This window comes from Mustelus asterias, chromosome 14, assembly GCF_964213995.1.
Source record: "Mustelus asterias chromosome 14, sMusAst1.hap1.1, whole genome shotgun sequence".
Taxonomy (NCBI): domain Eukaryota; kingdom Metazoa; phylum Chordata; class Chondrichthyes; order Carcharhiniformes; family Triakidae; genus Mustelus; species Mustelus asterias.
This window is the reverse complement of record NC_135814.1, coordinates 69,970,144-69,995,708: the sequence shown is the minus strand read 5'-3', so window position 1 is coordinate 69,995,708 and position 25,565 is coordinate 69,970,144. Positions and strand designations below refer to the sequence as shown.

Genomic DNA, 25,565 nt, shown 5'->3' with positions numbered 1-25,565 from the left:
GAGGGACACACACACACACACAGAGGGACACACACACACAGAGGGACACACACACACAGAGGGACACACACACACAGAGAGGGACACACACACACACAGAGGGACACACACACACACAGAGGGACACACACACACACAGAGGGACACACACACACACAGAGGGACACACACACACACACAGAGGGACACACACACACACAGAGGGACACACACACACACACAGAGGGACACACACACACACAGAGGGACACACACACACACACACACAGAGGGGCACACACACACACACACACAGAGGGACACACACACACACACACACAGAGGGACACACACACACAGACACACAGAGGGACAGAGAGAGAGACACACACACACACACACACACAGAGGGACACACACACACACAGACAGAGGGACACACACACACACACCACACACGTTGGAGGGAAGGTATCCCGACTGTTCAGTGGACCATGATGCAGTGTCCGAACACTGGTCTTCAAACAGTCTTCTTCAGATACTGTCGCTGAAGGCAGTGTTGAAACTTGTCATCAACGTCTGCCCTTGTTGACAGCAGGCTCTCAAAGCGGTCCTCATTTTTAAGGCCTCATTGTTGATAACCCGGAGGGTGCAATGCTTTAGGCAGGCGGATTAAGGACCTTTGTCTTTCAGATGTTTAACTGTACGACCCATGCTCACGTACGCCTCCTCAGTGAAGGTGTTGACGGTGGATTGGAGCTTGGCCTCAGATGCAAGCATACTGTAGTTCAACAACAGAGAATGGGACAACTTTGGATCTGGCCTGCGGGTGGTGGATGTTGAACAGATTCCTGTTTTGATCATGTATTCGCGCAAACAGTGCTTCACTGTCATATTTTAATGCTTCAACAGGGATTCCACCTGCTCTTGATGTATGCTTGTTCTCTAGCTGTCAGATGGACTTTTCTACCTTGTGCCAAGTTGCGATTCTGCCAAAATCGTGGCAGTAGCATGCTGCAGGATGGAGCCAAGGACACTCACATTGAAGATGGTCTCTGTTAAGCTCTTCAAAAAGTGTTCCTTCCAGGCAGGCGCTGACTACCCCTCTGTTCTTGATGAGCACCTCTCCATTCTTCGCAAGACCCCTCGCCCCCCCCCCGCCAATTACAGCTCCCCAGAGATCATTGCCCTTTCTAACTATGGCATTAAAGTTTCAAAGGAGCATCAATCAGCATGTCATCCGAGGGGCTCAAACCCAAGAATTGTTAGAGGTTGGAGTAAAACTCTTCTTCGGACTTCTCTGTAGCTTCAATGTTGGGGTGTACACACTGAAGGCTGTAGGTTCTGGGCTAGTATGAGCTGAAGGGTCAAGAGGCATTTGTTCATCCCACAAGGAGAGTCTCTGAGGCGGCCAACTAGTTTGTTTTTAATGCCTAAGCCAATCCCCTGGAAACAGTGATAATCTTCACGTTTACCTTTCCAGAAGAAAATGTACCAGCACCTTGTTCCTGGAGTTGACCTTCCCCTGCCTGCCATGTTTTGCTTAGAGAGGCGATGTCCATGCCAAAACACCCGAGTTCCCAGGCAATGATAGACAAGTGGGTCACAGTGGTCTTGACTGCACTACAGAAACCTCACGCATCATGGTTATAGGCTAGCCGGATCACTTGCGCTTTCTTAACCTACCATATGTTCTTTATGTTGCAGGTTTTTTGCTGGACCTTTGCCATCAATCAGCAGCAGAGCTGCATTGTTGTTTAAGATGGCCTGCTGTTTCAGGGTCAGAAAAACTTTGAGCTTATGGCTCATCAGCCCCTGGATTTCCTGGACATCGAAACAGTTTTGGTGCTTCCTGCACATGCTGATTATGGATGCCTTGAGAGCAGACCAGGTACTGTGGACGCTCTGCATCTTTGGATCATGGGGAGTTGTCAAATTGGCAGTGAGGCACTGGCTAAATAGGGCTGTTTGTTTCAGATCAGGGCCTCAGTTGATTTTCCTGCAGCATTGTTTCTATTGCCATTGCTGCTTTGGGGGTACATTGATGTTTGATCACAGAGCAGACTCGACAGTGACCCACCCAACAGTCACTGGCTCCTGACGATACACATGTTTTCGCGTATCCAGGTGATACGCATGTTCTTGCAGTCCCTTGACTGGACAATGACATAGTCGAGCAGAAGTCAATACTTGGAGCAAAGGTGTTGCCATGAGGCCTTGGTACTTGCCTCCAATGGAACAAGGTGGTTATGACATTACACTTTCAGGAGCAGGGTACCGCTGGTATTGAATTTACCTAGCCCCCCCTCTGCCAATTATACCTCCCCAGAGATCATTGCCCTTTCCAACTATGGCATTAAAGTTTCAAAGGAGGATCGGCATGTCACCCATTGGGATTCGGACCCAAGGATTGTTGGAGTAAAGCTCTGCAGTCCTTCCACATCCAATCGAGAATGGTGGTGGATAATTAAACAACTCACTGGAGGAGGAGACTCCGCAAATATCCCCATCCTTAATGATGGAGGAGCCCAGCACATCAGTACAAAAGATAAGGCTGAATATTTGCAGCAATCTTCAGCCAGAAGTGCCGAGATGATCCATCTCGGCCTCCTCCAGTGGCCCACAGCATCTCAGATGCCAGTTTCCAGCCAATTCAATTCACTCCACATGATATCAAGAAACGGTTGGAGGCACTGGATACTGCAAAGGCAAGGAGTCTTGATAATATTCCGGCAATAGTACTGAAGACTTGTGCTCCAGGACAAGGCAAGTTCTTCCAGTACAGTTACAACACTGGCATCTACCCAACAATGTGAAAAATTGTCCAGGTATGTCCTGTACAAAAGAAGCAGGACAAATTCAACCCAGTCAATTACCGTCCAGTCTATTCTCGATCAAAGTGAAGGAAGGGGTCATCAACAGTGCTATCAAGCAGCACCTGCTCAGCAATAACCCGCTCAGTGACGCCCACTTTGGGTTTCGCCAGGGTCACTCAGCTCCTGACCTCATTACAGCCTTGGTTCAAACATGGACAAAAGAGTTGAGTTCCAGAGGTGAGGTGAGAGTGACAGCCCTTGACATCAAGGCTGCATTCGACCGAGTGTGGTATCAAGGAGCTCTAGCGAAACTGGAATCAATGGGTATCAGGGGACAAACTCTCCGCTAGTTGGAGTCATACCTGATACATCGGAAGATGGTTGTGGAGGGTCAGTCATCTCAGCTCCAGGACATCTCTACAGGAGTCCCTCAGGGTAGTGTCCTAGGCCCAACAATCTTCAGCTGCTTCATCAATGACCTTCCCTCCATCATAAAGGTCAGAAGTGTGGATGTTCTCTGATGGTTACACAATGTTCAGCACCATTCGTGACTCCTCAGATACTGAAGGAGTACACGTTCATATGCAACAAGACCTGGATAATATCCAGGCTTGGGCTGACAAGTGGCAAATAACATTCGTGCCACACAAATACCAGACAATGACAAATAAGAGACATTCTAACCACCACCCCGTAACATTCAATGGTGTAACCATCACTGAATCCCCCATTGTCAACATCCTTGGGATTACCATTGAACAGAAACTCAACTGGACTCACCACAAACACAGTGGCTACAAGAGCAGGTCAGAGGCTAGGAATACCGTGGCGAGTAACTCACCTCCTGACACCCCAGAGCCTGTCCACCATCTACAAGGCACAAGTTAGAAGTGTGATGGAATACTCCCCACTTGCCTGGATGGGTGCAGCTCCAACAACACTCAAGCAGCTTGACACCATCCAGGACAAAGCAGCCTGCTTGATTGGCACCACATCCACAAAACATTCAATCACTCCACCACCGACGCTGAGTAACAGCAATGTGTACTATCTGCAAGATGCACTGCAGCAATTCAAAGATCCTTAGACAGCATCTTCCAAACCCACGACCACTTCCATCTAGAAGGACAAGGGCAGCAGATAAATGGGAACACCACCATCTGCAAGTTCCCCTCCAAGCCACTCACCATCCCGACTTGGAAATATATCGCCGTTCCTTCGCAGTTGCTGGATCAAAATCCTGGAATTCCCTCCCTAACGGCATTGTGGGTCAACCCACAGAACATGGACTGCAGCGATTCAAGGCAGCAGCTCACCACCACCTTCTCAAGGGCAACTAGGGATGGGCAATAATGCTGGCCAGCCAATGATGCCCATATCCCACAAATGATTTTTTTTTTTTAACTCCTCTTCGGACTTCTCTGTAGCTTCAATGTTGAAGGCTGTAGGTTCTGGGCTAGTGTGAGCTGAAGGTCAAGAGGCATTTGTTCATCCCACAAGGAGAGTCTCTGAGACAGCCAACTAGTTTGTTTTTAATGCCTGAGCCAACCCCGTGGAGACGGTGATCATCTTCACGTTTACCTTTGCACAAGAAAATGTACCGGCACTTGTTCCTTGAGTTGACCTGCCCCTGCCAGGTCTTGCTTAAAGAGGCGACATCAATGTCAAAACACCCGAGCTCCCAGGCAATGATTGCAGTATGCCGTTCCAGTCTGTCGCTACTGGAACTGTCCGTGAGGGTCCTGATGTTCCAAATCCCAAACTTAATTATAAAAGGGTGGAAGGTGCCTCTGTGCAAGTTCTTTTAACATGGGGTGACCATTACACAGCAGCTACCAGGCAGGCTTGACGGAGCATGGCCTTGGTTCAATGACAAGGAGGTTCATGATGACTGGAGACCAGGCTCCATGGTATAGGCCTAGGGGCGGCACGGTAGCACAGTGGTTAGCACTGCTGCTTCACAGCTCCAGGGACCTGGGTTCGATTCCCGGCTTGGGTCACTGTCTGTGTGGAGTTTGCACGTTCTCCTCGTGTCTGCGTGGGTTTCCTCCGGGTGCTCCGGTTTCCTCCCACAGTCCAAAGATGTGCGGGTTAGGTTGTTTGGCCATGTAAAAATTGCCCCTTAGTGTCCTGAGATGCGTAGGGTAGAGGGATTAGTGGGTAAAATATGTAGGGATATGGGAGTAGGTTCTGGGTGGGATTGTGGTCGGTGCAGACCCTATGGGCCGAATGGCCTCTTTCTGTACTGTAGGGTTTCTATTCTATGAGAACATATAATCACATATTCCTATTGTCCCCCTTTTTCCTTCCCACATTATCACTACTGTATTTATATTATAACCCATCGGGAAGGTTTCAATCAGGTTGTTCATTAATCTTGGCTTTTGTGCAAGTTCCTAGATTTTAATTTCTCATCTAATGAATCTACACTGCATATTTTCCATTGCTTTTGTACCAGTCGGTCCAAAATTGCACACACCTTTCCAAATGGAAAGGTTGAAGCTTACAGACAGCAAGTCTTGGCAGATCATTATTTGTCATCAAAAATTTCTAGTTGTGATACAGGTGCATGCCGGAAGGAATAGTCCCATCTTTTTCTCAGGTGGCTAAAGGTCGCTTGGCACTCTTTCAAATAGCAATTGAGTTCTCCCCAATGTCCTGGTCAAAATGCAACTTCCAACCAACGACATTAGATTATCTGATCATTATCCAATACAAATTTGACTACACTTCAGAAGTAATTCACTGAATATAGGGCAATTTGGAGCATACTGAGGTTGCAAAAGGTGCAATATAAATGCAAGTGTTTGTTTTCTTTTCTCAGACTTGAATGTCTTGCTGGCCAAAGCATGCTGTATGCTGTGCAGTCTAATCAAAGCAATATATTATTTGAGCACATTGTTCAGAATTCGGTTTGTTTTGCAGCTCTGCAGTGACAGAGCATAGGCGTTTCACATTAACCAAGACCCCTACTTCAGCTTCACCCTTAGCTATTTTACCACTCAGACAATGCAGTCAATTCCTGATGGATAATACTTTATATTTTACTCAATTCTATCTCCCAAGGCACCGCCTCAATAAACCATTCCTTTCATAGAAATGCGACCAGTTTGCTTTTAAGTTTTTCAAATCCAAGTCATTGATATTAATTTTTGTTGGTGGATTTTGCTAGTTGCTTATGCTGGGTTCATTATTTTCATGCACCTGTTTACCAGTTATCCAGTTGACAAACAATTTCTTCAGTAGTGGTTCACTACTATAAAATAAATACAAAATTTGAGTCAATCAAGTGGGACAAAATGTGCATGTTGAACATGTGGCATGCTTAAGGCATGATGCCAGCACATAAGATGTAATGACCATAATGTAGCTTGTCAAATTTCATACTATTTTTCACCAAGATAAATATTTTAGATTAACTTATTTTTCACTGTGATTTGCCATCACTTATATGTTCCAGTACTTCAATTGAAAGTCATCGACTGGAAATTCTGACTGTTTCCTTCCCACAATGTTGCCAGGTTTGCTGAACTTTAATATTTCATTTTCTGTTTTTATTTAAGCACTTGTTGGTTTGTGATTAACCTTACACAAAACTGAGAATCAGTTAAAAGTTAGCTGTTTTCCAACCAACTTTAAAAAACTTAAAGATGGAATTTCTATGCAGAATTACTGCATGTTTTTTAAAATTAATTTTAAGAGACATGGGCATCGCTGGCTCAGCCAGAATTTATTGCCCCTCCCTAGTTGCGCTTAGGAAGGTGGAGAGCTGCCTTCGTGAACCACTGCAGTCTTCGAGCCTTAGGGAGGGATTTTCAGTATTTTGACCAAGTGGCAATGAAGGAACAGCGATATATATATACACAGTGGTTAGCACTGCTGCTTCAGAGCACTAGGGTCCCGGGTTTGATTCCCGGCTTGGGTCACTATGTGTGTGAAGTTTGCACGTTGTCCGCGTGGGTTTCCTCTGGGTGCTCCAGTTTCCTCCCACATTCTAAAAGACGTACTGGTTAGGTGCATTGACCCGAACAGGTGCCGGATTGTGGCGACATGGGGAATTTCACAGTAGCTTCATTGCAGTGTTAATGTAAGCCTTACTTGTGACTAATAAATAAACTTTACTTTATATCCCAAAGTCAGGATGGTGAGTGACTTGGAGGGGAACATTCAGGTGGTGGTGTTCCCAAGCATCTGCTGCTCTTGTCCTTCTAGCTAGCAATGATCATGGGTTGGAAGGTGCTGCCTAAGGAACATTGATGAGTTCCTGCAGTGAATCTCGTAGATTGTGGCAGCTGTGTATACAACCAGTCAGTGGTGAAGGGACTGAATGTTTGTGGAAGAGGTAGCAATCAAACAGGCTGCTTTGTCCTGAATTTTGTTGGTGATTGTTGTTGTAGCTGCACTCCAAGCATGTGGAGAGAATTCCATTACACTCCTGACTAGGGCGGCACGTGGCAAGTGGTTAGCACTGCGGCATCACAGCGTCAGGGATCTGGATTCGATTACCGGCTCGGGCAACTGTCGGTGCGGAGTCTACACGTTCTCCCCATGTCTGCGTGGGTTTTCACCGGGTGCTCCAATTTCCTCCCAGAGTCTGAAAGACATGCTGGTGGCTAATTTCTCCCTCTGTGTACCGAACAGGCGCCACAGTGTGGCAACTAGGGGATTTTCATTGCAGTGTTAATGTAAGCCTATGTGTGATACTGATAAACTTTTTAACCTTTATGCCTTGCAGATGATTGACAGACATTGGAAATCGGGAGGCGAGGTACTCAGCACAGAATTTCTTGCCTTTGACCAACTTTGGTAACCACAATATTTATATGGCTAGCCCAGTTCATTGGTAACAGTAATGTCATTGAATGTCAAGAGGCAATGGTTTGATGCTCTCTTGTTGGTGATGGTCATTGCCTGGCACTTGCATGGCACAAATATTATTTGCCACTCGTCAGCCAAACCTGAATATCATCCAAGTGTTGCTGCATTTGGTCATGAACTGCTTCATTATCCAAGGAGTTGCAAATGGTACTGAACATTGTGCAAGTGAACATCCCCATTTCCGACCTTATCCTGGAAGGGTGCTCAAGCAGCTGAAGATGGTGGGCCTGGGACACTACCCTGAAGAGCTCCTGAAATGATGTCCCGGTGCTGAGATGATTGACCTCCAACCACCACAGCCAGCTTCCTGTGTGCCAGGTATGACTCCAACCAGCAAAGTTTTCCACAATTCCCACTGATTCAAGTTTTGCTAGAATTCCTTGATGCCATGCTTGGTCAATTGCTGCCTTGATGTCAAGGGCAGTCACTCTCACCCCGGGCATTTAGCTCTTCTGTCCATGTTTGAACCAAGGCTATAATGAGGTCAGGAGCTGAGTGACCCTGTCAGAACCCAAACTGAGTGTCTGTGAGCAGGTAAGTGCAACTTGATAGCACCATTGATAACCCCATCCTTCACTTTGCTGATTATCGAGGTTTGACTGCTGAGGTAGTAACTGGCCCAGTGGATTTGTCCTGTCTGCATACAGGACATACCGGGGCAATTTTCCACATTGCCAGGTAGATGCCAGTGTTGTAGCTGTACTGGAATAGCTTGGCTGGGGGTGCAGCGAGTTCTGCAGCACAAGTGATGGATCACAAATGTGGCATTTCTGGCTGGAAATTGTTGTGAATGCTTCAGCCTTATCTTTTGCACAAATGTGCTGGCTCCTCCATCATTGAGGATGCGGATATTTGTGGAGCCTCCTCCTCCAGTGCATTGTTTACAATCATTCATGGCTAGATGTGACAGGACTGCAGACCTTAGATCTCATCCATCAGTTGTGGAATCATTTAGCTCTGTCTCTTACTTGCTGCTTATGCTGTCTAGCACACAAGTAGTTCTGTCTTGGACTTGAGCTTGACCAGATTGATACCTCATTTTAGGTATTGTGTTGCTCCTGGCATGCTCTCCTGCACTCTTCATTGAACTAGGGTTGATCCCTGGTTTGGTGATAATGATAGAGGGGGGTATATGCCAGGCTCTACGGTTGGAGATTGTGGTTGAGTACAATTCTGCTGCTGATAGCCCACAGTGGCTCATGGATGCCCAGTCTTGAGTTGCTAGATCTGTTCAAAGTCTGTCCCATTTAGCATGGTGGTTGTGCCACACGACACGATGGAAGACACTTTCAATGTGAAGAAGGGACTTGACCTCCACAAGGACTGTGCAGCAGTCACTCCTACTGATGCTGTCACGGGCAGATGCATCTGCAACAGGCAGTTTGGTGAGGATGTCAGTCAAATACATTGTTTCCCCTTGTTGGCCCCTCACCACCTGCCACAGTCCCAGTCTGTCAGCTTTATCCTTTAGGACCCTGCCAACTGGGTCTGTGGTGGCACTACCAAGCCACTCTTGGTGATGTGAAATAATCTTTTTACCATCAAAACAGAAAATGAAAAATACAAGTGAGGAATTCATGAAATAGTATGCTGATGGTTGGACATGGAAAAAGGTAGACAGAGGTACACATGAATTATCAGAATTCAAAGTTGGTTACAAATAGAAATGAATGGTGTGCTGTCGAGAAGAAAATGATAATTTAAGATTGTGATAGGATGGGAGGGACTGAACTGAGATTTTTGGTTATTACATGGTATACAGTAAAATAGCTTGAAACATTGTTAAGCTATTGGAAAATCGTGGAAACCTGTAGGGAGTCTGAGAACAACAAACAACACAAGTAGTATTCTTTATCACAATGATTGAGGCTATTTGATCAGCAGACTGTCATTTTCCTCCTTTACCCAAGTCCACTGGGCCAGACTTGCTCTAAGGCTCCACCTGCCCAAGCCATAAAGTTGTTTCCTTCTCCAATTTTTCTCCATCATCCTTCGGTTGTATCACAGCTTGGTATGGCTCTTGTTCTGACCAAGACCACATGAAACTACAAAGAGCTATGAACATAGCCCAGCCCATCACACAAACCAACCTCCCATCCATTGACCCCATCTACACTTGCTGCTGCCTCACAAAAGTAGCCAGCCCCACACAGCCCGGACATATTCTCTTTTACCTTCTTCCGTCGGGAAGATACAGAAGTTTGAGATCATGTACCAACTGACTCAAGAAGAGCTTTTTCCCTGCTGCCATCAGACTTTTGAATGCACCTATTATATATTAAGCTGATCTTTCTCTTCTCCCTATCTGTAACGGCAACACTATATTCTGCATCATTTCCTTTCCTTCTCCCCATGTACTCTATCAACGGTACGTTTTTGTCTGTATAGCACACAAGAGACAATACTTTTCACTGCATCCCAATACATGAGAATAATGAATCAAATCATGCCCTCTCCAAGCTAATGTTGTCGGCAAGACCTGCTCTCTCACCCCTACACTCACTAAATTGCTCCATTCTTGACACCCATGTGTTAACTATCATAAACAATTCTTGTTCCACAGGTACTGACCCCTCTATTTCAAATCTGCCATCATCACCCTTTCCTCGATCCTTGACATCTGTACTTGTAAATACCAGCTTATCGCCAAACTTCCCAAAGATCAATAAAGTTGATTAATTCAGAAATAAACACATCAGTGAGTCATGGTATTGGAGCTATATGCAAATGTAATCGGGTAAATAAATATCGTAGAAAAGGTCGACAGACAAGGCAACTGGCTACGTGCGTTGTCACGAAAATACATATTAGCCATGCTGTTTGATATATTTAAATTAACATTTCATGACATACATGCAGAAATTAGGTACTTTTATAAGCACTTGATACGTAATCACTGGATTAAAATGTGATATCAGGATTACAGGAATTTAATCTACAAGAGATTACTGGAATGTGCTCCTGCTCTACGTTATACTGCAATAACCCAATTTCTTTCCAATGTCCCGCTATTATTCACTTCCCATTTATGCGGGGTTTGTTCCTTATTCCCTTATACTTACTTATCCGCAGCCAAGTTATTGGTCGGGGCTGCTGGTTTGTCTGTGTTCCCCTCGGCCAGCGCTCCCTCGGATTTGCTACTACTGCAGTAGGCGGCTCGAAGCTGTTGCCGGTGACCTTGATGCTGGTGGCGGTGGAGCAGCAGCTGCTGCCGCGGCTCCCACCGCCCGGCGAAGCCGCTGGTAAAGGTGCTGCGGTGGATTCTGCCCGGGGGCCTCAGGCCGATCTCCAGTAGCTCCCGCAAGACGAGAGGAGTCACCACCACCCGTAACATCATGGCAGCCCTTCCTGCGAGCGCGACTGACGCCGATGGGTGACCGCAAGCAGGGACTGACGCCCGCTGGTCAGTGCGGCGCGAGGCTTGGACAACTGATCGGGGGGCGGAGGGGGTACTAACACCAAAGGGTCAGTGGAGGGGTTGGGTACTAACGCGGGCTGGTCAGTGGGGGGGGGGGGGGGGGGCGCTGGTGCCGGCTAGTCAGTGGGAGAGGGGTCTGACGCCGGCTGGTCAGTGGGAGGCGAGGGGTCTGACACCGGCTGGTCAGTGGGAGGCGATGGGTCTGACGTCGGCTGGTCAGTGAGAGGCGATGGGTCTGACGTCGGCTGGTCAGTGAGAGGCGATGGGTCTGACGCCGGCTGGTCAAGTGAGAGGAGGGGGGGGGGGGGGGGGAGGACCTGACCTGATGCCGTCTGTTCAGTGGCCACGCGAGAGGGGGGGAACAGATGGTGGACGGGCGCGCAGACACAGCCCAACTATCCTCGCACGCGGCCACTGCGAAATGCGCGAGGCGACTGAGAACCTTATTCTTCAACCCGCAAGCGGAAGCTTCGCCCTCCATCCGACTGGCTTTGTCATTGGTTACCGCGCTATGTCAATCAAATATCCCCTGGCTCTCATGTCTGGCTGGTGAGTCATGGTTGGATTCCTGTTTGCTGAAGAGGAAGAAAGTCTGATGCAGCGAGATTATTTTGCCTTGTGTGAATAGGTCCCTGGTTTCAAAACCAGTTTTGGGATGTGTATGTACATATTATATACGTGTATGTAATATCTTTGTAGAATTTGAACTGTACATGATAGGCTGGCAATTTTCTATGGCCACGTGGACACATTGAAACGTACCAGAAGTGGTCCTTTGGCCAAAACACATTCTGGGCATCAGTTAGAAGTAGGATGAGAAGAAAGGATCATCTGAACATTCATTGCCAAACTGAAAATCCTCTTAAAGCTACATGGCCAATAGTTCTCATAGACCCCTGTGTCCAAGCTATTGCTTTCTATTCAAATAAACCACCTATAGTGAGACTTAAACTAATAAAAATCACAGAATTGTTTAGCACAGAAAGAAGCCATTCGAGCCACTGTGCCGGCGCCTCTCCTGTTGAATCATTTAGTGCCATTGTCCTGCCTTCTCCCCAAAATCCTGCACATATCCTTTCAGATAACAGTCTAATTCCCATCCATGATGTTATTGGTTTTCTGCACATGTACAAACAGGTATCAATGGCCATCTTGCGTGGCCATACTATGTGAGCAGAAAACAGTGTTACTTTAAATCTGAACCTTCTCATTTTCAATCATGCCGACACTATAATTAAGAAAGCCCACCAACGCCTCTACTTTCTCAGAAGACTAAGGAAATTTGGCATGTTAGCTACAACTCACCAACTTTTACAGATGCGCCATAGAAAGCATTCTTTCTGGTTGTATCACAGCTTGGTATGGCTCCTGCTCTGCCCAAGACTGCAAGGGACGACAAAAGGTCGTGAATGTAGCCCAATCCATCACGCAAACCAACCTCCCATCCATTGACTCTGTCTACACTGCCTCGGCAAAGCAGCCAACATAATTAAGGACCTCACGCACCCCAGACATTTTCTCTTCCACCTTCTTCCTTCGGCAAAAAGATACAAAAGTCTGAGGTCACGTACCAACTGACTCAAGGGCGGCACGGTAGCACAGTGGTTAGCACTGCTGCTTCACAGCTCCAGGGTCCTGGGTTCGATTCCCGGCTCGGGTCACTGTCTGTGTGGAGTTTGCACATTCTCCTCGTGTCTGCGTGGGTTTCCTCCGGGTGCTCCGGTTTCCTCCCACAGTCCAAAGATGTGCGGGTTAGGTTGATTGGCCAGGTTAAAAAAAAAATTGCCCCTTAGAGTCCTGGGATGTGTAGGTTAGAGGGATTAGCGGGTAAATATGTGGGGGTAGGGCCTGGGTGGGATTGTGGTCGGTGCAGACTCGATGGGCCGAATGGCCTCCTTCTGCACTGTAGGGTTTCTATGACTTCTAAGAGCAGCTTCCCTGTTGCTGTCAGACTTTTGAATGGACTTACCTTTAAGAGACCAACATTAAGTTGATCTTTTTCTATACCCTAGCTATGACTGTAACACTACATTCTGCACTCTCTCATTTCCTTCTCTATGAACGGTATGTTTTGTCTGCATAGCGCGCAAGAAACAATATTTTTCACTGTTAATACATGTGACAATAATAAATCAAATCAAAATAAATCCTCACAGGAATGGGAATGGTTTCTCCCTATCTAATCTAGCCAGATCCCTCATGATTTGAATAGCTCTATCAAATCCACGCTCAGCGTTCTTTTCTCTAAGGAAAACCACCCTAACTTCTTGTTGTGTATGTGGTGTCTGACACTTTAAGACAGTGCAGCAGAATTGAATCACCTGATTTGAAGGACCAATGGAAACTTGAGAGTAAATGTTCACAGCAGAGGATGGAGTCTTCTCCCAGGCAGAACCTTCTAGCAGCCATGGTCAAAATGTGTAAGAACTAGCCATCGTGCTGCATAAACCTCTTTTACCTAAATTTCTCTTATAAATAAATGTCTTTTGTTCCAAACAAAGTCTAAAATCTTTTGACAGTGCCTTAAGAGCCACAACATAACACTTCTCCGATCTATCCTCATAACTGAAATTCCCGATTCCTGAAGCCATTCTCATGAATCCTGCATTTTCTCTAATACTTTCACATCCTTCCCAAAGTGCAATACACAGAACTAGACGCAGTATTCCAGCTGAGGCCAAATTAGCATTTTATACAAGTTAAACATAATCTCCTTGCTCTTGTATTCTGTGCCCTTTTTAATAAAGCCTAGCATACTTTGGGGGCGATTTCCCCAAGAAGAAACTAAGGGCCCAACGGGCAGGGAAACAGTCGGCCCTGATTGCACACTCCCAACCTCACCAATCCCTAATGCAGAGTGCGCAGCGGTTCCAGGCCCTGCTCCCTTGACACTGCCCGGTGCCTGGTGGGTAGTGTCAGGGTGCCTGGTGGGAAGTACTAGGCTGACACTGCCCAAGGGTCACCCCCTACCCTCAAACTCTGTGGGGAGGGGCGGGGGGTTGCCTAAATGGCCTCTATCCCCACCAGCGAGGCCATCATGACTAGTTCTCGTTGATGGGGTCCAGCTTTAATCCCCACAGGTGGGAACCATTAGTGAGCCCAGACAATACGTTCCCAGGCTTGCGAATGACATGGAAATTGGAATTTAAAAATGATAATCAGCCTCGCACTGTTTTCTGGTGCGAGGCTGATTACACCATAAAAAGTGGCCCGGGAATGTCTGGTTGCAAATCTCGCTACAGGCTCCCCCCGCCGTGATATTTCCCAACCCACTGCACTACTCAAGCAGTGCAGCAGATCAGGAAATTCACATATGTTTTATTCACCATTCTCTCAACCTTCCCTGCCACCTTCAATGATTTATGCTCATATACCCCCAGGTCCATCTGTTCCTACACCCCTTTAGAGTTGTACCCTTTATTTTATATTGTCCCTCCATGTTCTTCCTACCAAAATGAATAATTTCACATTTCTCAGCTTTGAACCTGTCCATCCATTCCACCAAATTGTATGTCCTTTTGAAGATCTACGTTGTCCTCCTCACAGTTCACAATGCTTCCAAGTTTTGGATTATCTGGAAATATTTAAATTGTGTTCTGTACACCAAGGTCTTGGTCATTAATAAATATCAGGAAAAGCAAGGATCTCAATGGTGTCTCTTGGGGAACTCCCCTACAAAGCTTCCTTTAGCCTGAAAAGCATCCATTAACCACTACTCTGTCACTGAGCCGATTTTGTATCCGTGTTGCCACAGTACTATCCCTTTTATTCCATGATCTATAAGTCTGTTGTCCAGTACTGTATCAAATACGTTTTGGAAGTCCATGTACACCACATCAACAGCAACACCCTCATCAACCCTCTTTGTTACCCCCTACAAAAAAACTCCAGCAAGTTAGTAAACATGATTTTCCTGGAGTAATCATGCTGATTCTTTTTAACTACAGGCTCCCCCCGTGATATTTCCCAGCCCACTGCACTACTCAAGCAGCGCAGCAGATCAGGAAAATCACGCCTTATATGTTTCTCTATGTGACTGTTAATTCTGTTCCAAATTATTGTTCTTAGAAGTTTCCCCACCACCGATGTTAAAGTGACTGGTCTGTAGTTGAGGGGCTTATCTTAACATCTTTTTGAACAAGGGTATAAGATTTGCAACTCTCCAGTCCTCTGGCAACACTACCACGTCTAAGGAAAACTAAAAAATTATGGTCAGTGACTCTGCAATTTCCACGCTCATTTCATAGAATAATACAGCGCAGAAGAGGCCCTTTGGCCCATTGAGTCCGCACCGACATACCAGAAACACCTGAACTCCCACCTAATCCCATCTGCCAGCACTTGGCCCTGAATGATGTGCCAAGTGCTCAGCCAGACCTTTTCAAGGATGTGAGACAACCCATCTCTACCACCCTCCCAGGCAGCGCATTCCAGACTGTCATCACCCTCTGGGTAAAAAGGTTTTCCTCACATCCTAAACTTCCTGCCCCTCACCTTGAACCTATGTCCCCTTGTGACTAACTCTTCAACTAAGGGGAACAGCTGCACCTTATCCACTCTGTCCATGTCTCTCATAATCTTGGACACCTCGATCAGGTCGCCTCTCAGTCTTCTCTGCTCCAACGAATGCAACCCAGCCTATGCAACCTCAGTATCCATGGATGTATCTCTGGTGCCTTATGAACCGAAAGTGCAAGAATACTGAGCAGTTTAGGCTGCACTTCACATGGAAGGCAGTTAGACTTAATGACTGAAATTTCCACCCCTTTCCGCTGGCACCCCCTACCCTGTGGCAAAACAGGTTGCGGCATCGAGGCCCTCCCAATGGGTCCCCCATCACAACACCCTCCGCAGCTCATCCTGCAGAATCCCCTCTGTGCCTGTTCCCCGCCCCCCGCACTGCCAATTGCTCCCTGTGCCAGTCTACACACGCCCCCCCCCCCCCCCGCCGATTGCTTCCTGTGCCAAAGTCCACCCCCACTGTCGATCGCTCCCTGACCTCCAGCTGACAAGGGGGTGGGGGGGGAAATATTCGGGAGGCCGAAAGCGGGTGTATCCCGACATGTTAATGTCATGCAAAGAACTATATTAATATTTAAATCTCTTCACGCCAGTTTGGCACGAACGGAGATCGTTGAAACCTCTGTTGACATCGGTGAGACTGGAAAATCCTGCGAGCGTGAAGGGCTGGAAAGTTCCAGCCAATGTTTCGGGTCAATGTCCATTCACTAACCCTGTGATGACAAGTAAAAAAGGGAAGGAAAGCAATTAAGCAAAAAGGCAGAGATGATGTCATGTTAATACGTTCCGATAAAAGTTCATTCACCTAAAATATTAAACATCGCTTCTCGGCCTTTAGGCTAAGATGCAAATGAGCCCAAGTCTTGGAGGAGGAACCTCCCCCTTCTCCAATCAGCTTGGCTCATGTAGATCGGGCCCAGGAGAGGGTGGTTTGGTCGCTTGCCCTGTCTTGTCAGCCTGGATCAGAAATGTCTCAACTTGTTGAGACTCTGAATTGGATTTGATTTGATTGAATTGGAAAAGTATTAAAAAAAAATTAAACATCGCTTCTCGGCCTTTTGGCTAAGATCAAGTGTAGTATGGATTGGATGCTGTGCTTGGTTGAGGTCATTAGGTTACATTTAAGCTTCATTTGAAGCAATTTTTAAAAGCGGCATCTCGGCCTTTTGGCTAAGATGCAAATGAGATCAAGCCTTGGAGGAGGTGAGTCTGCACCTACTCCAATCAGCTTGGCTCATATAGATCAGGCCTAAGACAGGAGTGGAGGCCCTGTCTTGTCAGCTTGGATCAGAAATGTCTCAACTTGTTAAGACTCTGAATTGGACTTGATTTGATTGAATTGGAAAAGTATATTTAAAAAAATTAACATTTCTCTCTACAGAGGGAGAGAGGTCAATGTCCATTAACTAACCCTGTGATGACAAGTAAAAAAGGGAAGGAAAGCCATTAAGCAAAAAGGCAGAGATGATGTAATGTTAATACATTCCGATAAAAGTTCATTCACCTAAAATACTTCTCGGCCTTTTGGCTAAGATCAAGTGTAGTTATGCGGATGCTGCACTTGGTTGAGGTCATTAGGTTACATTGAAGCTTCATATGAAGCAATTTTTAAAAGCGGTATCTCGACCTTTTGGCTAAGATGCAAATGAGCTCAAGTCTTGGAGGAGGAATTGCTTTACCTCCTCCAATCAGCTTGGCTCATGTAGATCAGGCCCAGGACAGGGTAAATGGTCGCTTGCCCTGTCTTGTCAGCCTGGATCGGAAATGTCTCAACTTGTTGAGACTTTGAATTGGACTTGATTTGATTGAATTGGAAAAGTACAAAAAAAGACTTCTCGGCCTTTTGGCTAAGATCAAGTGTAGTCTGCAGATGCTGCACTTGGTAGTGGCCATTGGGTTGCATTTAAGCTTCATATGAAGCAATTTTTAAAAGCGGTATCTCGGCCTTTTGGCTAAGATGCAAATGAGATCAAGCCGTGGGGGGGGGGCGGAGACGGAGACGTCTGCCTACTCCAATCAGCTTGGCTCAGGTAGATCAGGCCCAAGACAGGGTAGGGGTTGCATACCCTGTCTTGTCAGCTTGGATCGGAAATGTCTCAACTTGTTAAGACTCTGAATTGGACTTGATTTGATTGAATTGGAAAAGTATAAAAAAAACTTCTCGGCCTTTTGGCTAAGATCAAGTGTAATATGGACAGGCTGCACTTGGTTGAGGTCATTAGGTTACATTTAAGCTTCATTTGAAGCAATTTTTAAAAGTGGTATCTCGGCCTTTTGGCTAAGATGCAAATGAGATCAAGCCTCAGAAGAGATGAGTCTGCACCTACTCCAATCAGCTTGGCTCATATAGATCAGGCCCAAAACAGGAGTGGAGGCCCTGTCTTGTCAGCTTGGATTGGAAATGTCTCAACTTGTTGAGACTCTGAATTGGACTTGATTTGATTGATTTGGAAAAGTATATTTTAAAAAAATAACATTTCTCGGCCTTTTGGCTAAGATCAAATGTAGTATCGACATGCTGTACTTGGCTGAAGTCATTAGGTTACATTTTAGCTTCATTTGAAGCAATTTTTAAAAGCAGCATCTCGGCCTTTTGGCTAAGATGCAAATGAGATCAAGCTTTGGAGGAGGTGCAATGCCTACACCAATCAGCTTGGATCATGTAGATCAAGCCCAAGACAGAAGGTGAGAGCCCTGTCTTGTCAGCTTGGATCGGGAATGTCTCACTTGTTGAGGCTCTGAATTGGACTTGATTTGATTGAATTGGATTTTTTTTTAAAAATTAACATTTCTCTACAGAGGTATCAAGCGTTGCCGCTGTTTACATATTTATTAACAATGACATGTTTGTGTTGTGTTAGAGGATGCAATGCTATTTACTTATTCTTTCTGATATAGACCAACATATTCACTGCTTGCTCACATTATGAAGTTGGGCATGGTTAGTCTGTACGAGTGATGCAAATACATACATTGCTTGCTCCTTACCAGCTTTCTAATGGCTTTGTGGTTATTAATGGTCAGAAATAGTTATAAAGATACTTTCAATTCTTAGAGTGGGACATATGGTAAGCAGGCAAAGTTTTTTGCATTGGAGCTTGCTTTTGTTTGCTGGAGGTTCACACACCAGCTTTATGTGCTTCCAATGTTGTCTGTTTTGATTGATAAGGTGCCCAGATAAACCAGATAAAAATACACGAACAAAAGTTCCTCTTTAGAGGGATGCAACTAATAGAAAACTACTTATCAAATGAAATAAGAATGTTTCTGCCTATGTCTACAATGTATTCATATCCATGTGGTACCCACCAGTCACAGAAGACTACAAGCTGACATTGCCTCCTTCTCCAGGGACATCCAGGCATGGACAAGGTCATGGAACAAAAGGCAGGCAGTTTCACAGTCCCTTGGATATTAAACTAACAAGTTTTGTTTGTTGCAACATCCCCAAAGTTGAGTTTCTTCATTGACCTGAAACATCGGGCACAATCTTCGGACCGGGAAGGTTGCACTGGGCGCAAACCAGTCTCATGCCCAAACTGGCGTGAAGAGATTTAAATATTAATGTAGTTCTTTGCATGACATTAACATGTCGGGACATGCCCGCTTTCGGCCTCCCCCCGGATGTTTCCCCTTGTCAGCTAGAGGTCAGGGAGCGATCGGCAGTGGGGGTGGACTTTGGCACGGAGCGATCGGCGGGGGGGGGGGGGGGGTTAGACTGGCACAGGGAGCAATCGGCAGTAGGGGGAGAAACAGGCACAGAGGGGGTTGTGCAGGATGAGCTGCGGAGGGTGTTGTGATGGGGGACCCATTGGGAGGGCCTCGATGCCGCAACCTGTTTTTCCACAGGGGAGGGGGAGTTATACTACCGCCAATGATTGGAAGGGTGGAGTGGCAGGACATCTCAGTCTGTAGGCGGGCTCACCAGCGAGCCTTAGAACTTTTTGGGGAATATTGCGCCCATTTTATATCTCTCTCCACACATGCTGCCTGACCTGTTGAATATTTCCAGTATTTTCTTGGGGTGTGGGTTGGGTTTTTCATTGACTGCTGGATGTCACAAAATTATGATGATATATTTTCTTGCCCTGGTTCTGCCAGATCAGCCCATTACCAGAACTGAGTAATATTGCTTTCCTAAGTAATGTTGCTTTCCAAAGTCTTGTCACTTCATCTTGCCATGATACAGATGAAAGTTGTTATTCCTGATGCATTGGATGGCCTTTAGTGCCCCTATTTTGCACTCAAAAGTAGATCTCATCAGTTGTAGTACGGTAGCACTCTGTGTGCCTGATAAATAATTAAGTTGCTATATTGTTGTATTTGAAGGCTGTTCAATTATCTGTCACTATGTTTACAATATTAGTTTTCAGAGAGCAGCTGGATTAATTTGGTATAATGTATTTTGGTGTACTTTTTATCTTTTACTAACATGATTGAGGTACAATATTTAGTTAAAGTTGTTACAGTCCCGTACAGACTGATAACATTTTAAAAAAGATTTATATTTCGAGTGACCAACTTAAAGGCACCACACAAGATTTCAAGTTTAAGTCTTTTAGTGTAAAATACAGGCTCAACTAAATACAGTATTACTTAGTAGCAGTCATTTCTCTAAATTATAGAAAAGACATTCCCTTATAGTGTTGAACATATTCGAAAACCCCATGCCACATTTATACTGTGGAGATGCCGGCGTTGGACTGGGGTAAACACAGTAAGAAGTTTAACAACACCAGGTTAAAGTCCAACAGGTTTATTTGGTAGCAAAAGCCACACAAGCTTTCGGAGCTGCAAGCCCCTTCTTCAGGTGAGTGGGAATTCTGTTCACAAACAGAGCTTATAAAGACACAGACTCAAATTACATGAATAATGGTTGGAATGCGAATACTTACAACTAATCAAGTCTTTAAGAAACGAAACAATGTGAGTGGAGAGAGCATTCGGCCGGTCACGGGCATTCGGCCTCTGATATTCGGGTAAGCGTTCTCCAAGGCGGCCTTCGCGACACACGACAGCGCAGAGTCGCTGAGCAGAAACTGATAGCCAAGTTCCGCACACACGGGGACGGCCTCAACCGGGATATTGGGTTCATGTCACACTATTTGTAACTCCCACAGTTGCGTGGACCTGCAGAGTTTCACTGGCTGTCTTGTCTGGAGACAATACACATCTTTTTAGCCTGTCTTGATGCTCTCTCCACTCACATTGTTTCGTTTCTTAAAGACTTGATTAGTTTTAAGTATTCGCATTCCAACCATTATTCATGTAAATTGAGTTTGTGTCTTTATATGCTCTGTTTGTGAACAGAATTCCCACTCACCTGAAGAAGGGGCTTGCAGCTCCGAAAGCTTGTGTGGCTTTTGCTACCAAATAAACCTGTTGGACTTTAACCTGGTGTTGTTAAACTTCTTACTACATTTATACTGCACAGAGAATGGCAGTCTTTGCTGGAAACACTTCAAAGTTCCTCTCAGCTTCCAGTGGGATCATTTCACCCCGTTTTGCTGATTTTTACCTCCCATAACCGTCAAAGTTCCTTTCTCTCATTTTTCCTAAAAATCCCGAACCAACCCCTAGCATCTCATCTCACTCCGATGATCCCTTCCCCCATCCATGTCAAGCCAAATCTTCCAGTGTTTTTAATTTTCCACGAGTTCTATCTCTTTGACCAGAGAACGTTTTCCTACCCACATTCTGTCTGACAGCTAACAGAGAAAAGCAGCCATTTTTCCCTCTGCAGCAGCTGCTGTTCTTGTCTCTTGTTTTTCTCTCTCTCTCGCATGTTATTGAATTAGAATGCCTGGGAGTCTGTAAGACTGCACAAACCAAGAATAGCTGCCTTTCCCATTGCATTCAGGTGTGAAATATGGCACTTGGGTTTCATTAAGTCTTGATCTGGGCCCCCGTCACCATTGCAACCATGATGTGGAGATGCCGGCATTGGACTGGGGTAAACACAGTAAGAAGTTTAGCAAGACCAGGTTAAAGTCCAAAGGTTTATTTGGTAGCAAATGCCACTAGCTTTCGGAACAGGCTGTCCCTTCGTCACCCACCTGACGACCTGTTGGACTTTAACCTGGTGTTGTTAAACTTCTTACCATTGCAACCATCACCTAATATTACATTGGAGAGAGGGGAGGGGGGGGGGGGATATTTGCAATCTTGCACATATGCACACATAATAAGAGGGTTAGAAAAGAGAGAGTTTTTACAACAATCAATAACAACAGTAAAAGAACCACAAAATGAATATTAGTTCATGTGAATTCCAGGGTCTGAAAGCTAAAGTCCAGATGTTGTTTCCTTCGTGACAGTTCAGTTCAGATGAGTTCCTAGTTCGAAACAGCAGCAGGAATGTCCTTGAAAGCAAATGAGAATGCGGCATGATGTGGTTTCTGTTTCTCAACTATTTGTCAGGCAGTGATCAGCTACTTTTAAAATAAAACAGGCTTTGAGAAGTTGAGAGATGGTGGCTTGGTCAGCTGGGAGCCCTGCTGTTGGTATTTTCAGGTTCAAATAATCAGCAGACTGATCTGTGAGGATAGAAATGCAATATTCAAACTGCCCAAGGATCTAGAAGCATGGGTCATGTGATGTGGTTCATAATGAATTAAGTGCAGCTTCACAAGCAGTTCTGTGCCTCTGGCCAAAATCCATTGTTTCCCTTAGGAGTAACATGGTGGCTCTTAACTCCTCTTCAGGTGTAACAAGTTTCAATGTCTCTGTTCTTGCTCCTGCTGGAGGAGCCAATATGTCTGTTAGTCTTCTAATTTTTTGATTATAATATGGTCTTACAATGGTGTGCGAAATTCCACAAGGATAAGAGTGGAACTTTTTTGTTCTTGCAATCTCTGTTGGAAGCTTCCAGAATAATTGGCCAACCCGTGTAAGTCATGTGACCTATAACAACCATATTTTAGTTCAGCTAAAGTCCATTATAAAATAGCAAAATAAGAATAAAGTTTTGATGTACACGGTTTTGATTTCTTTTCATGTCTTGTTGACATGACACCTGGCCTATTGCCAGGCAGGCTCCAATTCAACTTCACGCTATACCCCTTTCACTTTCCTTCTTACTTTAAAATAAAGCATGCAGTCCAAATCATAACCATCTTATAAAACCTCAGCTTTGTAACAAAATGTAGAGATAATTTTGGAATTAAATTTTAAAATAATGCTGCCATTACATATGCGTTCAATTGGATTATCAATTTAATCAGACTGAAACCAAGTTACTAATGAAAGGTAATCCACCTCTCATGAGGCATTGAATATCAAGCAGAAGTTGGGAAAGGAGTTAACAGGTGATGACTGAGGACATACTCAGTGAGACTGGTTTTGAGAATATTTTTGAAAGTGGATATAGCTATGTGTTTAGTGATTTTATTCCTATGTCAAACCAAAATGATTGAATACTCTGGTACTGAAGGTGGAGTGAAGGGAGATGCAGTTAAAAAAAATGGAGGATAGTGACTGCAAATTGGAACATAGGGTTGCAAGTGTTTACCAAGGAAGGGCAAAGCAAACAGTAGAGAGTTCCTGCTGTGATCCAGGAAACTGATGTAAGAAATTCTCTTCATAAGGGAGACATTTATTAGGAGTCAGGTGTAGAGGCAAATTTAGAGTTCGTGGTGCCCTGTACTCATCTTCATTTTCAAGCCTCTCTGATTTTCCACAGCATTCAAGGTCAAATGTTATCAGGTCCAGCAATCTGATCAATCTTCAGTGCCTCAAACTAAGCTAAAACTATTTATGTATTTACATTCAAGGAGTCAATATCTAAAGTATTTATACCTATTGTTGTGTCATCTTCAACAGTGAAAATGAATACCAAACTTATCATAGAATCCCTACAGTGCAGAAAATGGCCATTCAGTCCATCGAGCCTGCACTAACAACAATTCCGCCAAGGCCCTATACCCATAACCCCACATATTTACCCTGCTAATTTCCCTGACACTAAGGGGCAATTGAGTATGGCCAGTCAACCTAACCCACATATCTTTGGACTGTGGGAGGAAACTGGAGCACCCAGAGTAGACATGGGGAGAATGTGCAAACTCTGCACAGACAGTTACCCAAGGCCGGAATTGAACCTGAGTGTCTGGTGCTATGAGGCAGCAGTGCTAATCACTATGCCACCGTGCCATACCCTCCTCCTCAATCCTAACCACCATGCTAAATCTTTCAAAGCACCTGTGTGACTTTTCTGGCCACTAACTTATAAAGCTTTACCATGGGAATGCCACCTGATTAGTTGGTTTTTTTTCAATGCCTTTTTAGCATTCAATTGTGGCTTTAGTTAACTTCAGCTGTATCCAATACCTATACATACAATTTTGCCAGTGTTTTGTACTTTGTGAAATATTTATTTTTGAGGCCACTTTCTGACTTTATGTAAATAATTTTATTTTTCTTCTCAACAATATTTTTGCATCAATCAACACACCACATCTCCATTTTTGAAACATTTCATCATACCTGAAAATTGAATAAATTCTTACAGCAGGTACCAGGTTTCTGTGCAATAATTTTCTCAACCAAATCAACTATGATGATACAATGACTATTGATATGAATTGAAGGGTTGTTAGGACATGGAATGTTCCCACCAGATAGAGTGGGAAGAATAATCTCTACAATCCATTTCATGTCTGAAATGAAAGAAAAAGAAAATTATGGGAAATAGAATGACATGAATAGTTCTTTCTGAGAATTGTGACAGTGATGGGCCAAATAGTTTCCATCTGTGCTGTGAAATTCTATGGTTCCCACATGGAAATTGGATATTATCTCAGGCTTGCTGCTACAGATTAAATCCATTGCTTCCCAACATGTTGAATAAGAAAATAAATTCTTGCTTACACTCTCAACTACCTTTTCCTTGCCATACTATCTATTGAATAAGGTAACACACTCTAATTTCTGACCAATTATCATGTTTCATAATTTACCCAGATAATTTTAAGTATTGTGGTTATGTTCCAAATAGGATGATAAAGTGATTGATAAAACTTCTGGGATCTAGAGAAACCGCTATATTGTTAGAGAATTTGACTTTATCCTTTTAAGTATTTAGTAGGCTAGGAAGCCTAAAAAGGTCACAGCCCTGATGCGGAGATTCTATAATAGAGGTCATTGCCTTGATTCACTCCTGCTTGCGATAACACAAAGGAAAAAAGGACATGAATCAAAAAACAGAATGCATTGTTCACTCTGAGAGAATGCAAACTTAGAGTGGACTGACTTGGCCTCACTTCAGTACTAGGGTGAGGGATTTACCTGCAGAATCTGCTTCCCTCTCCTGGTGAGCTGGTGGTATACTCCTGTACCGTACAATACTGAGATGGCAGCTACTCCCTTTGACACTAGCCAGCTGCATCACAATGCCAGGTGGGACCTCCTTGCGTGAGGGCTGCTGTCAGGATCAGCTCACTCCTGAAGGAGCCTGGTTACAAACAGGTCTACCACACACACACAAACTCACTCCCACAGTCTGCATTTTCCCATTGGGGTATGGAGGGGAGTGAAGGAGGGGAATGGGATGAAAGAGGCAGGAATAGGGAGGGGGGCAGAGGGAAGGAGGGTGGAGATGGGGAGGTGAAGGAAGGAGGTAGGGATGGAGAGGGTGGAAAGAAGGGATGGAGCGGTGAGGGGGAATGGGAAAGGAGAGAGACAGGTGGGGGAGAAAGGGGAGGTGATGGAGCAGGTGAGGGATGGGGATGGGTTGGGGAGGTGAGGGAGGGGTGATGGTGTAAGGGGGATGAGGTTGTGGGATGGGGTATGTCTGGGGGCATTATGGTGGGGAGGGGATGTTCAGGGATGGGGTGAAGGAGGGAGGATTGGGGTGAGAGAAGGGGGTCAGGTGAAGGAGGGGGATGGGTGGTGAGGGAAGGGGTAGAGGAGGTTAAACAGCTATGATCCTGATTCTCACCACGCAGGTCAGGGAC

At 45.2% G+C, this 25,565-nt stretch overlaps 1 protein-coding gene, 2 non-coding genes and 1 pseudogene across 4 annotated transcripts in view; 3 read left to right on the top strand and 1 right to left on the bottom strand.

Moving 5' to 3' along the window:
• The window catches only part of LOC144503766 (glutaminase kidney isoform, mitochondrial-like), a 156,669-nt gene extending 145,294 nt beyond the window's left edge, over positions 1-11,375 (bottom strand). For both annotated transcript variants that reach the window (XM_078228611.1, XM_078228612.1), the window contains exon 1: positions 10,736-11,375. In XM_078228611.1, the coding sequence (XP_078084737.1) occupies positions 10,736-11,010 (275 nt within the window). In that variant the 5' untranslated portion in view covers positions 11,011-11,375. The remainder of the gene's footprint in view (positions 1-10,735) is intronic.
• Positions 11,376-16,654: 5,279 nt separating this feature from the next.
• LOC144504220 (U2 spliceosomal RNA) lies at positions 16,655-16,809 on the top strand (annotated as a pseudogene).
• A 311-nt stretch (positions 16,810-17,120) lies between these two features.
• LOC144504198 (U2 spliceosomal RNA) lies at positions 17,121-17,313 on the top strand. The gene has a single exon (XR_013499602.1). It is a non-coding gene; the product is annotated as a U2 spliceosomal RNA (small nuclear RNA).
• Positions 17,314-18,084: 771 nt separating this feature from the next.
• On the top strand, positions 18,085-18,283 carry LOC144504221 (U2 spliceosomal RNA). The gene has a single exon (XR_013499609.1). It is a non-coding gene; the product is annotated as a U2 spliceosomal RNA (small nuclear RNA).
• The last annotated feature ends 7,282 nt before the right edge of the window (positions 18,284-25,565 follow it).